The sequence below is a fragment of the Emericellopsis cladophorae genome, assembly GCF_022114955.1.
Source record: "Emericellopsis cladophorae strain MUM 19.33 chromosome Unknown NODE_1_length_1489480_cov_119_871856, whole genome shotgun sequence".
Taxonomy (NCBI): domain Eukaryota; kingdom Fungi; phylum Ascomycota; class Sordariomycetes; order Hypocreales; family Bionectriaceae; genus Emericellopsis; species Emericellopsis cladophorae.
Window position 1 is genome coordinate 165,288 of NW_026250926.1, and position 14,272 is coordinate 179,559.

At 53.6% G+C, this 14,272-nt stretch overlaps 4 protein-coding genes across 4 annotated transcripts; 1 reads left to right on the plus strand and 3 right to left on the minus strand.

Annotated features, from left to right (window-relative positions):
• On the minus strand, positions 1 to 941 carry J7T54_005922 (Ribulose-phosphate 3-epimerase-like protein; the record flags this gene model as incomplete). The annotated part of the gene is made up of 4 exons (XM_051506495.1): positions 1 to 267; positions 323 to 568; positions 623 to 749; positions 826 to 941. 4 exons carry the CDS (start codon positions 939 to 941, stop codon positions 1 to 3), a joined length of 756 nt encoding a protein of 251 aa, XP_051366444.1.
• Positions 942 to 1,468: 527 nt separating this feature from the next.
• J7T54_005923 (uncharacterized protein) lies at positions 1,469 to 2,010 on the minus strand (the record flags this gene model as incomplete). The annotated part of the gene is made up of 2 exons (XM_051506605.1): positions 1,469 to 1,843; positions 1,930 to 2,010. 2 exons carry the CDS (start codon positions 2,008 to 2,010, stop codon positions 1,469 to 1,471), a joined length of 456 nt encoding a protein of 151 aa, XP_051366445.1.
• Positions 2,011 to 2,432: 422 nt separating this feature from the next.
• On the minus strand, positions 2,433 to 3,740 carry J7T54_005924 (Protein phosphatase methylesterase-like protein; the record flags this gene model as incomplete). The annotated part of the gene is made up of 3 exons (XM_051506715.1): positions 2,433 to 2,599; positions 2,661 to 3,481; positions 3,526 to 3,740. The coding sequence occupies 3 exons, from the start codon at positions 3,738 to 3,740 to the stop codon at positions 2,433 to 2,435; spliced, it is 1,203 nt and encodes a 400-aa protein (XP_051366446.1).
• A 9,136-nt stretch (positions 3,741 to 12,876) lies between these two features.
• J7T54_005925 (uncharacterized protein) lies at positions 12,877 to 14,129 on the plus strand (the record flags this gene model as incomplete). Its single annotated transcript, XM_051506823.1, has 3 exons — positions 12,877 to 13,117; positions 13,189 to 13,515; positions 13,576 to 14,129. The coding sequence occupies 3 exons, from the start codon at positions 12,877 to 12,879 to the stop codon at positions 14,127 to 14,129; spliced, it is 1,122 nt and encodes a 373-aa protein (XP_051366447.1).
• Between the last annotated feature and the right edge of the window lie 143 nt (positions 14,130 to 14,272).

The following is a 14,272-nucleotide window of genomic DNA, read 5'->3' on the forward strand; positions in this document are numbered from 1 at the left end:
CTACAGCTTGCCAGCTCTGTCATCAACGGCCTTGCGCAGCACAGAAATGACCTCGGAGGGATCTTTGGCTCCAAACACAGCGCTGCCCGCAACAATGACATTGGCCCCAGCATCGGCCGCCTGGTCAATGGTGCCGACTCCGAGGCCTCCGTCCACCTCAATGTTCAGCTCGGGGTACTTGGCTCTCAGTGCCTGCACCTTGGGCAGCTCGGACGCCATGAATTTCTGTCCACCAAAGCCCGGGTGCACTGTCATGACGAGGACCATCTAACGGAGTAGTAAGCAAGTGCCTCTTGGGCAGTCAGCTTGGGGCAGGACTTACATCTGGCCTTTCCTTCTCGTCCGAGCTCTCAAGAATGTCCCAGAGAACATCCACGGGCGTGTCGGGCTTGATCGCAATGCCCGCCAACATCCCCTGGTCGTGGATATACCGTAACAGGGCCTTGGGATCTGTCTTCTCCTCGGTCTGCTCCTCGGGACTCTCGGCTGCGCTGGAGAAGGCAGCCTCGTAGTGGAAGCAGTACAGATCGCAGCCGGCGCTCTTCATGTCCTTCACCCACTTCTTGGGCTGTGCATGGGTCAGCGCGCGTTCATGTTACAATCTGTGCAAGAAGCTCCTGACCTCTGCAATCATCATGTGGCAGTCAAACGTGCCCCCCGCGAAGCTCTCGGCGGGCTGGTCGACGTATTTGCGGATCTTGGCGACGACAGCGGGCCCGAACGTGATATTGGGCACAAAGTGGCCGTCCCTTGTGGCGCGGTGGTCAGCTTGCCCAGTCTACTCGCATCTCATGACCATGTTGGAGTGAATGGATGGGCGCCTACATGATGTCAACGTGCAACCAGTCTGCGCCTTGCTTCATCGTCTTCGCGCACGCCGGGCCCAGCTCGGCAAAGTCGGCCGCCAGGATGGAGGGGGCAATGATCGTTTTTGGGGCCATGTTGACGACGGTCTCTTGTCCAGGGCTTTGTCTTCTGTGAGGTAGAGTGAGCAAGGAATCAAGGGGATGAGAGCAGCTCTCGTGAGGGCACATGTGGTGGGGGATGCCCGGCCTTCTCCATGTTGCTCAGGCCATCGGCGTGGGGGTGATGTCAGTGGGTGGAGTCGGGGTCCTGTTCTTAACAGCAGCGCGCCACATTTAGCTTGGATTCAGTTAGGTACTCCAGAGAGGACAAAGGAAAACATCTTGGTTCGTGAACTTGATATTAGAGTTGCGGAGTATCGTGGATAGCCTGACTGTCCGCCACGCACAGGGCTCGAAAAGTGCTCGTGCACCAGAGCCCAGCTCTGGAACACACGTTGGGGTCCGGTGTTCCATGCCCTCGGCTCTATCCATACCGCACACAAGTACTTAGGCCATTAGATCTACACGGATGGACATGAAAATACAAGTGCAGAATCGCTGTGCTTCGTAGTACATGTACGCAGTCCTCCAAAACAGCCGCAACCTTTGCCAGCGCTCGACCATTACAGGGCAAAGCCCATGGCAACAACGGCACCAACCAGACCGCCTACGCTGCTCAGACCAGTCGCCGCATTGCCGTCGTCGCCGGTCTCCTCAGAGTTGGCTGCACCGCTCGTCTCGGATTGCTCCGAACTGGGAGTCGCCGAAGGCGAGGCGCTGGCCTTGCACTCGACCTGGTCAGGCGTGTCGACGTTGACGGACGAGCAGACCTGCTGCGCGAACGTGACGGCCGCTGCCTTGCCACTGTCGTCGCAACTGTCCTCGAGGCAGCAGGCCATGTTCTGGAGGAAGTCGTCGTTGCTGCAGATGCACTCAATGTCGAACTGGCCGCAGCCGCCAATCTCGTTGCCAGTGATGGCTTGCTCGATACATGGGGCCTAGAGACGTACGGGGGTCAGCCAAACGCTGATCGTCGGTGCGCGGCGTTGGGGGCGACGACGCCTTCGGGTATGCATATACGTACGGCGCATCTGGGGACGTCCTCGAGTCCCTGCGCGGCGGCGAAGCCGGCGGCGACGAGGTAAGCAACAGCAGAGGTCTTCATTATAGCGATTGACGGGTGTTGTCGATTGATGAGTGAAGCAAAGAGCGGACGTGGCAGGGAAGAGGTGCTATTGGTAATACAGATGGCGCGGACGTCGGCACGTCAATCGGACCGCGCCTGGCCCCCGAATGATCGGCCACAATTCGACTGATCTGGCGATCGTCTTGGCACAACCAAGTGGTCCGCAATCAATGCAGTGACGCATGAGATCCGAGTAATGCGCCGGCAGGAGCTCTAATTTTGTTCCCTCATTGACCTCTTGCGGAACGAGACTATTCTCCACTAAGGGTGGCGAAGGTTCCTCTAGCCACAGCACGCCATACTGTCTCGGGGCATGTTGCCAGGCTTCAGGCTTGGTCTTGTTTATCAGACACGAGGCTTTCAAGCACATTGTGTGCGCTGGTGGGTGATACAGGAAAGGATTACACACGTTTCCCTTGTGCAAGTAGATCTGACACTTTGGGCGGCAACACCAGCGTGCTCCGATCGTTTCGGCGATAAAAGTCCACCAATGTCACGGCCGTCCTCTCGGGTAGATCTTCGTGTATAAAGTGGCCTGCTTCGGGGAAGACCTGAAGCGCATACTTCCCTACGTAGAAACGGGTTAACAAGATGAAAATCAACTCCACGGAGAGTTCCTCAATGCTCACCTTGCATCTGACCAATGGTCAGTTCAGTGTCCAGCCGGTCGGTGCCAGCGAGGAGCAGCATTTTGCCCCCTCTCGCCTCTAGAAACTTTTTGCTCAAGCCCACAAACCAATCCTCCCAGAATGGTTGGGTGGCGGCCAAGTTCGTCCTCCATCGCCATGGCCTGCTGGTATCAGCATGCTCGTCTCGTACCAGTAGCCCCGGCACGGAGGTCCGCGCGGATGTGGAGTTGCGCAACGTCCTCGTCCGAACGTGCCATTCGATACCAGTCTGCAACGAGGAGAAGCCAGCGGGTCGAGTTGAGAGATACGTCTGCATGCTCTGCAAGGCATCCATGGCTGAGCCCTCGACGACGTCCAGCACAGCGTAGCCCAGCAGAGCGGTGCCAAGCAAGCCGGTCTTTGCAAGGTCAGTCACCACGGCACCGCCGAGGGAATGTCCCACCAGCATGACTGGAGGCAGCTGCCCCCAGCCCATCTTTGCTTTGGCAAGCTCGATCGTCGCGTGGAGATCGGAAGACAAGGTGTCGAGCCGCAGATCTAGCGCTTCCCCGCCGGCCGTGGTGGTGAGCCCATGCCCTCGGCAGTCTATCGACAGTATGCCGGCATTCGGGAGCCTCTTGCGGATTTCAGATCCAATAAGGGCAAAGGAAAGGCCCGACGAGCCAGCTCCGTGGTGCATCACAAACAGAGGACCCTTCTCGGTCGGCGACGTGAGGTAGGCATGGTACGTCAAGCCAGGACTGGTCTCGGGGCTGAGGTACAGCTCACGCTCAAAGTATGTTGTCCATGGTATCTGCTCCAAGTTCTTCCCTCGCGAAACACTGCTCCAGGTCAGAACCGGAATTGGCAAAATGATGGCTCTTACCCTTGAGGGCGAGCAAAGAGCCGCTGCGTGGGAGATGGTATGATGGTGCCAGTAGACGAGACTGACGATGCAGACGATGAGTCGTCGTCTGGATGCTCGGCGTGCTCAGGAAGCTCGGGGACGTAGTCCACTTCCTGCTCTTCGTCTACTTCCCCGAAACGATCGCCAGGTAGAGCAACCTTTTGCCGTGCCCACGCCCGCTGCAGCTCGCTCATTGTCGCGTGGGAAAGTCCGGCGTAACATTTGTTGGAAGAGTTGGGACGTTGGTGGGGTAGGATCCGTAGACGAGCAGTTTCATCAGTGGCGACGACAATTCCCCTCGGAGTCGTGGTGCTCGACTAGATAGTAGACCTTGCGCGCTCCCCAACAGCTTGTTTTGGAGAATGGAAAATACCGTGACACAAAGTCATGGTGTTGTGTTGATACGCGAATTGGTACGAAAATCTCATGACGATGAACATGAAGCTGCGTGTCGGCACAGTGCAAACGGCTCTGGGACATGATGTGTACACACTGTAGAAGACCTGTGTTTATCGCAGTCGATGAACAGTGTGAGCAACATTCCCCACAGCCTGTGCTTGAAGCTGCAAGAAGAGTGAGTCCCTTTCTCGGAGCAGCTGTCTTCTACATCTATGTATCCGTATTCATCCATAATCACTGAACGAAATGGAAACGTGCTTGTGGAGCCGGAAACGAGCCGCGGGCGCGCTCCTTGAGATCATTGGGATCTGCCCGCCCGTCGGGTCTATCACGTGTATTATTGAAAAAACCCTCTGCTTCGGAATGGGCTTTTCGTCAATGGCAATCCGATTTCCTACAATCCCACCTTCTCCAGGACAGCAGACATGCCGGGCCGTCGAAATCCACTCAGATCACTAGGTGCGCCGCACTGTACCAAAAACTGTACTCGATCGCGAGGCAACCCCCGAGCTGTCTGGATCGGCTTGGCTTTCTTTCTGTTGGTAGTGGCCCCTTGCAGCCTTGCCTGTGGATTGTACCTTAATCTACTGTAGGTAACTCTTGAATCACCTGCTAGCAGCACTTGATTGAACCAGTAGGTGATTCAAGAGCCGCTTGCTTTAGCAAGTTGGCTACTCCGTACATGTGCTCTGGCCGGAAAAGGGTATCAAGACATATCTCACCGTTCCCATTCTAACGGACATGGAGCCAAGCCTCTTCGCAGCACAGCAGGCTTCGCAAATTTTTCCAGTTTAGGTAGAAGTCGATAATGACAGTCGTGAGGCCATGCGTCGAAAAGTAAGACCTGATATGTTGCTCTGTACGGATGTTCGCCTTCCATACCGCGAGGTCATTCGCGCTCGAGCTGCCAGCAAGTCCATGCCCATCTACGCACGTAGTCAGACGACATCACAGACATTCAAAGCATGCATTCTATAGCGTAATATGCATGTCTTGCAATCATATATTGCTTCTCTACTTGTCTGGAGACGTGCATACATGCATCGGGAACACCGACAAATCTGCTTCGCACAAATCGCAGGTAGGGTTCCAGGTCTCAGATGTTTGCCTGCCGGGAATTGTCGACAGGGAGCGAGGCCATTGGATAAGAAAGGTCTCAGCATTGTGCATTTTGGCCTGCAATACCATGTATGCAGCAGCCAACGACAGTTTTCAACTTTTCATACGTACTATTAGGTCTCAAAAGTCTGCGAACGATCCACCCCACCACTTCGCGTCAGAACGCGTGCCCCAACCACCCTTCTTTCTTCATTCCATATCACAACGCGGAGATGCCTTCAAATCAAAGAAGTTTTAGTACCATTATAAGCGGCAATCGGGGCTTCAACTACCAGTTTAATTTAGAGGCTCGAGGAGCGATTGTCGCGATGCAATCAATAGGTAAATCTTATGGCGCTATTGCGGCCGAGTTCAACACCACAAAGTCGACAGTCTTCAACATCGTCAAGCGCTTCAAAAATAAGCAAACGGTCCAAATCAAGCCACGCAAAGGAAGACCACATAAATTAAGCAAGGCTCAACGTAAGTATGATATTCTTTTGCTTAAAAGAGACCGGGATATTACCTAGAAGGCGTTAGCGACCGACGTAGGTGTCTAGGTGAGCGTGAGCACTCTTCGTCGCGTTATTGGCAGGCATTATTCGCGTAAATAGAGGGCGATCGAGAGAATTCCTCTTGATAAAGGTACTGCTTTAGATCGTCTTGCATATTATCGCGATTAGCTTCCTCTTGCAGAAGAATTACTAGGTGTAATTACTTACGAAGATACCCTTCAAGACACGATCAAAGCTAATTTACGCGCTATACGCGTCTAGGTCATTATCTTCAGCGATAAAACCATCCTTAGGTCCGAGTCGAATTGCCCAAGCCGGTGGATCTTCCGCAAGCCTCACGAGAAGTTCATGAAGCCATTTATTTACCTTAGGGAGCATGGCCAGGCTAAGATATCAATCATAGTCTGGGGGGCTATCTGGAAGGGCGGCCGTAGCCACCTTGTGATTATGGAACGCGATAAGAACGCCCCCCGTAAGGGCTATTCTGCGAAGAGCTATCGTGAGGCTCTTGAGAAGGGTCTTCTTCCATATTATCAACCTTGGCAAAGGTTCATGTAAGATAATGCGCCGATACATAAGGAACAAGCTACGATTGAGTGGTTCTTGCTCAATAAGATAGAGCTCTTTGACTGGCCTCCACACTCGCCGGACCTCAACCCAATTGAGCACGTTTGGAAGGCTTTGAAGCAAATGATCTCGAAGATGCATCCAGAAGTAAGATATTTGAAGAGGAACAAGGCTCATATCGCATTATTGAAGGAGTGGATGGTCGAGGCGTGGGAAGCGATTGAACAAGCCGACATTGACAACCTGATCGACTCTTGGCCGCGTAGGCTCCGCGAATGCATCCGGGCAAAGGGATATTACACTCATTATTAAACACCAAGAAATCCCCTCTTTAACAATATAATCACCTTCAAATTTGAGTAAGTATTTACTATTGAAATTGTGTATAGAAGTTGGAGGGTGCGTCACCCAATTTGGGTGGGCGGGGCTCGCGTTCGCAGACTTTTGAGACATCATTTTACCGTAGCCTGTAGGGGATCGTGGATTAACTCATAGAATTCGAACAGCCTGGTCAGTGCGTCTGTCTCGGGTATGCATCCTGGCGGAGACTTTTCAGCCAATCACGAACTTGGAAATCCCGGAGCTTGTGTTGATCCGTCAATTTCAATTAGCTCACTGCTGTCAATTGGATTCTCCACAACATAGATCGGTCTTGAAAGCCCGAATCAAGCTGTCCGAGCTCTCCAAGTCACTCACGTATCATCTCACCTGCTACCGACAGTTTCCTCGGATATCTCAGACAGATGGTGCGCCAGCGGAGCGCAGCTGATTCCCCCCAGATCTTCTGCTAATTACGCGCCCGCTGTCTCGTAGGGCTATGGTTCAACAACTGGATCAATTTTCATATTTCCCCATCATTTGTTGGTCTAGACGGTTGTGGTTATTGATCAACAAGCCCAGGACACCCACCCCCTGCACACAGTCATGACACCCAAAGATGCGATTTTTGCCGAGTTCACCCAATCTGCGATCGTGCAGGATGTACGCTGGCAATTTTTGTTATCTGTATATCCCGCTAATCGCCAACAGCGGTGATGGATAGCCAACAGCTCTTGGGAAGAAGAAAAGTTCACGTTGTTCGGCGGCCACCTCCGCTTCCAGCCAGTCGAGGTTACGCTGTCTATCCACGGGTTCCCCGAGAGAAGCATCCAACATATCGACCGCCGTCTATCATCCTGCGTCAGCATGGTGCTTCCGATGGACGTCGGTGCTAGAGGAATGCTAGCAAACTTGAACCTTTTGTTCATGTTGGCACATGATGCGGTGGATCAGGACTCTACAAACCAGAATGTCTCGAGGCACTTCTGTTTGAAAGCCATGTCGGCGCATCTCAAGATGGTAAGTGGCTAGTCCAGTCTGGAATCTGGATGCTTCTTCTCGCAGCGGGCCCACTGCCAAAACCAGATTTTGAGCTACAACACATCAAGACCTAGTTGATCCACAAGCAGGAGGCTGGGGTCTTTGAGATGCGGTGACCAGATCTCGTGCAAATGTCAAGATGGAGAAAGGGCAGAGTACCGAGACCATCGAGATCCGAATCCGCGAGATGGAGAAAGCATGTGTAGGGAGAGATTCTGATGATCTTGCAGTACGTGCAGCAAAGCACCTGGCAGAGGCTATGTGGTGTGCAATTCCAGCCGATGTGCTCAACCTACCTGAGCTCCCCAGAGCTATGGAACCGACGTCCCGGGGGCTAGATTGTCAGCGGGACATACAAATGATAGACACTGTGTCTTCAGGGGTGTCGGCGTCGATAAGTGCTGTTAGCATATTATATTACTGCAAGGCGTTGTCTAACGAGCATCTGATAATGGTTTACATCGTCACGCGCCACCGCACACCTGTCCGAGCTGGTCGATAAATCATAATCAAGTCGATACAAAGAGTCGAGACCGCAGGGCCGACCTCCTTTGTTAGCGGACGGACGAACGCCATAACTTCATTACAGGCTGAGCTGCCGCTGTCAGGAACCTGACGCGAAGTGGATCGGATCTTCAGACCAATCACGAAATCACGTACATGGGCTCGTACTGTAAGATGATTTTACCTAACGGTACTAGTCTAGTACGCTTTGAAGCTAAGAGAATTAGCGCCTACGCCGGGACTTCTCACGGTGAGACAGACCCCACACAGGGCGATCATTCTAGGTTTCACAGTCACTTCACTCTCGTCGCAATGTGAGTGACGGCATGGAATCATTGTGTCTTGAATCAAGCTATACCCGATACTTTCACGGTAGTCGAAAGTCTGTAGAAAAGAAGAGGAGGACGAATGAAGAGCCTTCCGGTGCCAATTGGTTCGGAAATCGACAACACATTGCTCTTCGGAGAACATAGCGCTGGTTTGAAACGTCCCTCGGCAACGGAATTTTTCTCATCTTCCCTTACGGCTCATACAATCCAATTCGGTCCAGTTACGGACATGTTTGGTAGTGAAATAACAGTGATTACATGCGTCTTTCCGAGAATTCGCAAACCTCGAGGAGTTGAGGCGATCTCTAGGCAGACTTCGACACGCAAGCCCCGCCGTCATCGCGCACCATGTTTGTCAATATTCCGAGTGCCATCATGACGGAATGGCAGATAATGCGGCGCAAGGAATTGACCCCAGCATACGGAGTACATGGAGGGAATTTGCGCCACCTGCAAAGTGCAAACAGCTAATGGCTCGCGCGGTCCTAGTCAATCTCAAATTCATATCCTGATACCATTCAATTAGAAACATGTGATTGCTATTTCATCTGTCGGGGCTACTGTTGGATTTCTGCTGTTGACAGTTGTGAACTTGTGAGCCTCGCTGGGGCTCATGCCGTGTCTATCCGTATAGCCTTATTAATATGCCAATCATTATCGGGGTTAGTATGTGTTGGTGATAACCTCAAAGTCGGCGTGCGTGGTGGCCTATCTCGGGAAGTTGCGAACTGTGAGGAACATACATGTATGCTCATTACCACATTTGATAACCACCAACAATGCAATGTTCATATGCTGGTCAAGGAACATGGACTTGACGACATCAAATAGAACTCCTTGTGCGACAACATGAAATAAGCGTATGTGTTATGGAGTATCTTCTAGCTTGAGTTCGCGCTAACGGCTCTGCAACGTGTACACAACGCGCCACTTGAGGCAAATGGGCAGATCTACTACGTACGCGCGAAGAGGCTGGGACGACTAGAAGGCAACGCCACGTTCAATGAGAGAGACGTAACAGCGAATGGCTAATTACATGGATCTTGCAAGGAGAAGTGATGCGCGACTTTGCCCACATTATCACATGCGGCCGAAAGGGAAAAGGGCCTCGCGACGGCACTAGACAAGCTGCTGTCTCGCCATCAACGTCAATCGGACGATGCCCCCACAGCACCAGAGATGAACTAATTAGCAGAGCTGGCATGCAAAGCTGAACTCAATTCGTCAACGTTGCCAACGCCCTGTATGCATTCCAGCGGTCGCAGGCTGTTGTCATCAAATCCATTTAATCAATACTGTCTTCGCTTCGAGGTGAGGGCAGGCAGTCGTTGCTTTTGCTATCCCCATTGATGATATGACCTGACAGGCAGCCAGTCCCGCAACAAGCGTCGGCTGCTTGGTCTTTGTTGATTGGCACGTAGATCTTTTCAAGTTGTTACTAGGCCGGCGTTTCATTAATCGCAGTCAAGTGGGGGTGGAGTACATCGCGGGATCTGTCTACAAGAGCCTTTATTAGAGGACACCGTCCGTCGTGTACGTTACACGAGCCAGCACCGAGCGCCGGCCGGTACGTGAGTGAGTAATTAATATCAGTAGGACATGCTCATTTTGAGACGCGAGATTATTTTGCGGCGATGATGCAGACCGCCAATTACCGACGATCAAGACTACCTTACATTATGCACACACATGATAAGAAACACAAGTACAGAATGAGGGTGGCCTCCCAGCCCACACGCTGCTTTTTCCTGCTCCCTCTCACCCCCTGTCGGAGAACCTCCACAGACATGACAGACTTCAGCCCATCACACGAATCCCTGCCGATGCTTTTGCAGGCGCAGTTGCGTGTACGTACCGTAACCCATACGTTTCCTCGAACGACATGGAATTGGCGCTGGTGGCGCTCCAGAGCTTGTTGAGAGCTTTTAAACCTCCACTAAGACAAAGACTGGAGCTCCATGTCGTCTTCAGCACGAACCAGGGGTCGCTGCAGCACGCACTGAGAAAACGACTAGAGCTTAGACCCCGCTCGGGGCTCCGCCGCTGGACTTGCTGAGGACGTTCATCGGTTTGGTGATAATGTGGTACCAATTGCGCGCACGCGCACTTCACGCTAATGGAGGGTGACCTGTCGTTTTGGCGTGCCCACCGGTGATGCGCAACCTATGTACAATTCATCGCCTGGAGGCTGGGAGGATCTCGAGCATTTTGCTCGAGTGGCTCGGAACCTTACCGGCCACGCCATGACTCGACGCTGCGTGCGTGCCAGCCCTATGCTACAGCTAGGTCTGCTCAAATCCAAGACAAAACTACGGATACTACCACGGATGAGCTGGTTGCATGTTTGCTGATCTCCTAACCCTGCAGACCGAGGTGCTCAACTGTAATCCGTACAGTACTCACCACAATAAGGTACGCCACCACCCACCACCACCACCACCACGACTGGTCCATGGCACCACCCAGCGTCTGTGCTCCACAAGCCGGCATGTCTCGCGACTGGTGTGAGATGAGCCATCTACAGCCGCGCCTAGAATCTGTCTACTCAGTAGACAACTGTTGCGGCAAGAGTAGTACGTACATCCGATACTATCGAGTTCGAAGTACCTGCACGTTGGCCTCTCAGGTACGTACGTATGTACGTACGTACGGCATTGGTGATCGAGTCCGCCCCCTCACAATTTACTCTCACACCAAGCTGCGTCGAAAATTCCAGACCAACACTCGTCACGGTCACGGCGATGCTCAGTCCTCCCGCTTCGAGGATAGACTCGTACCTACGCACAAATGCCAGGCAGGTAATTCGAGAGTACGAATTCGACAGTACAAGTATCATCATCGAGTTGGCAGGCGATACCCATGCATTGCTGAGGAATGTGGACTGTGCCTGTGTCTTCCTGTTTCGGCGGCGGCAGGCTGGCTGGCACTGTCTCGCCTGCGTCTCTTCCCCCTGTCTTCTACACCGGCCCGCCGCCCAGAGGTCCAGGTCCCTGCGAAATGGGAAAGGGAGTCAGGGACGGTCGGTTCCCACAACGAGCGACATGGGCTGGAGAGCAACTGGATACTGGGGAATTTTTCCAAGCGCAAAGTGATACCTGCAAGGGACTACCCGAAGCTCACCGTATACCCAGTTTGGGCATGGAAGCCCAGCCTACTAAGTACACACTCGTATAACCTATGGACAGGTCGGTACATTGTCCAGTTAGGTAGTTGGCACGACACACACCCACTCGCTTTTCACTTTTACTCACTCACTCTCGCACTCACTCGGCCTTGTCCTCTGGCTCCTGCGCAAGCGGCTGCTCCCATGCACTCTTCTCGAGCTGGGTGATCTGCATCCCCCAGCACGCACCACACGACCTGGATGCTTCGAGTACGCTTGGCTATCGGGACCTTCTGAGAAAACAGTGCGGCTAGGCTGTCGTTGACGGTGGCTTTTTCACACCTTGGATTCTAGTTTCTCTTCTAATTATCCCATCTCCTCGCTATCAACCAGGCTAAGCTCGACTTGATCCCCGAGTCATTGTGGACAAGCCTCCCTCCCCCCACCGCCCACTGACATAGCCAGCGGCTCCTACTACGTACTAGTCAACGAGGAAACTTGCGACGATCCTAGGATCCTTGCCGAGTACTGTTCAAAGTTGGCTCACATCGACTCGGGCTTCGACAGCGGGGTTTGGAGGTTACCTTGCTACCGCAACTTGTCTCGAGAACCTACAGATATACAGTCTTGTCAGCTTTATAGCGGACTATTCTGCGCTTCAGCTATTACAGCCGGTATTGGACATGAGCGTTGGACGAAAGTCCAAGTAGGGGTCCGATTTTCCCAGAGGCGCAAGTGTGAGCTCCAGACGACTGGAAGTGTAAGTCGTTCGTTATGCTACACTGGAACGTCGTTGACAAACTCTGAAGCCTTCTTCTGTTTTTCATCTATATTCTTCCTCTGTCTTTATTCCATTCAAACCCACATCATCGCCGCACAACGGTCGGATACGTATCATCCAAGCTCTCAGTTTGGGCGTCAGCCGCAGCACACCAGTGAGACTGTCCGCAAACGGCTGGCGAATAGCATTCAGTATTCGAGTTCCGCGCAAGAAGACGTCAACACTGCACTGAACAGTCAGGTAAATCAGACCAATCCGTGCGAGTCGACAAACTCTGCGGTGGTACTTCATTCTGGGCTTGTTCACCCACAGTGTGGCACAGCTCGACCATCGGCGCACAGCGACTTGACAGCGCCACACTGAACGACACCGAAAATCGAGACGAACAGAGTGCACGCGCCGTGCCATATATCGAAGCAGCACTGCTGTACGACGAGTTACGCGCCCTGAGCAACGAGGAACCTCGTCACTCCGGGCAACCGCTGCTGTGCTCTCGACCGGGCGCGTCAAAGTCGATGAAAACAAACGAACGAATCATTCGACCAAACATCGGTCTTTGCCAGTCTGATGGCCATTGGGTACGATAGCAACTACGGGTTGACTACGCAGACAATTGCCGGGGGCTATCCATATACATCCGTGGCGGCATCCCCCAGAGCAAAGCCAGTCCGCGACATGTCGTACCAATCCTCCGGCCATCCCATGGACGGGTCGGAGATGAACATGTCCCAGGGCTCCTTCCAGTCGGGATATGAGATGTCGTCACAGCAGCCCTCGCCCTCCATGCCCATGGACCCGAATTGGCCGCTGCAGCGGTCCTTTTCAACTCCTGACGGCACAGCGATGCACCAGGAGCCCAGCGCGACGGAGAAGAAGCGCAACAAGCTCGGCTACCATCGGACATCGGTCGCTTGCAGTAAGTCTGAAGACCAGTATCCCGCGGTTGGTCCATCTCCTTGACCTGACCTGGCTGACACGCTTCCCCAGGTCACTGTCGTAGGCGGAAGATACGGTGCATCCCATCCGCAAACGACCCTCAAGGACGCTGCGCCAACTGCATCCGCCTGAAGAAAGACTGTAGCTTCATATTGACAGAGCAGCAGCAGGGCTCTGATGCGCGCCACAGGGGCTCGGCGCAGCCGTCTGCCGATCCGCGAAGCAGCTCGCAGCCATCGTCGCCCGCCGGAACGCCATCGGCAAGCCTTCCATACAGTGTCCCGCAAGGGCCTCATGCGCCGTTTCCTGGAGTCGCTGCAAATATGCCGCCCATGCCACCGCCTTTGACAGCCGGCCCAGGCCCTGAGGGCAGCATGCGTGAGTTCATAACGCCCCAATCTTACCGAGGGGGGCTGCCCATGACTAATTGTCCGCCAGCAACCGATCTAAATTCTGCCAGTCGGTACGACTACAGCCAGACCCCGCCTTCATGGGTTCCCTCGTCGAATATCCACCCCTTCCTCCAAGAAGAGCACCCGAATTGGAGCAACCCATTCCGAGCACAGGGCGATGCTCCGGGCGGTGAAGCACCCGCAGAGCAACATCCGATGTCTGCAAACTGGACGGGGCCTCGAGAGGCAGGTTGGGGCCAGATGGGTGTCCCCGCGCGCTCCATGTCATACAGTGGCGACGCGATGCGCGGCAGCGGCTCTGGTGCATACGGCATGATACCACAGCAACCTGCATATACCGCCACCAACATGCAGGGCTTGCCCGATTCGCATACATACCATCACATGGGTGCTGCCTCGGTCTCGCCAACAGGAATCGCCCATTCAGGGCAGGTGCCTCCAGGTTGGCAACAGCCGCCGCCACAGGACTTTGATAGACCGGAAGGGTATGGGGCATGGGAGGGCTCAGCACCATTCCCTCCAACCCAGCATGTGCCGGCGGCAACAGCCACAGATGGCACCGAAGCTGGAGGCACCTGAAAACCAAAGCAAAGAATACCCGGCCGACACGAGGCTATCAGCTTGGCGAACATGATTTTGAGCCAGCGATTATGAAGGACACACGGACGATGGGGATAATACGAAATGGCATGATGAATAAGAGATAACGGGACTGGAGTTTG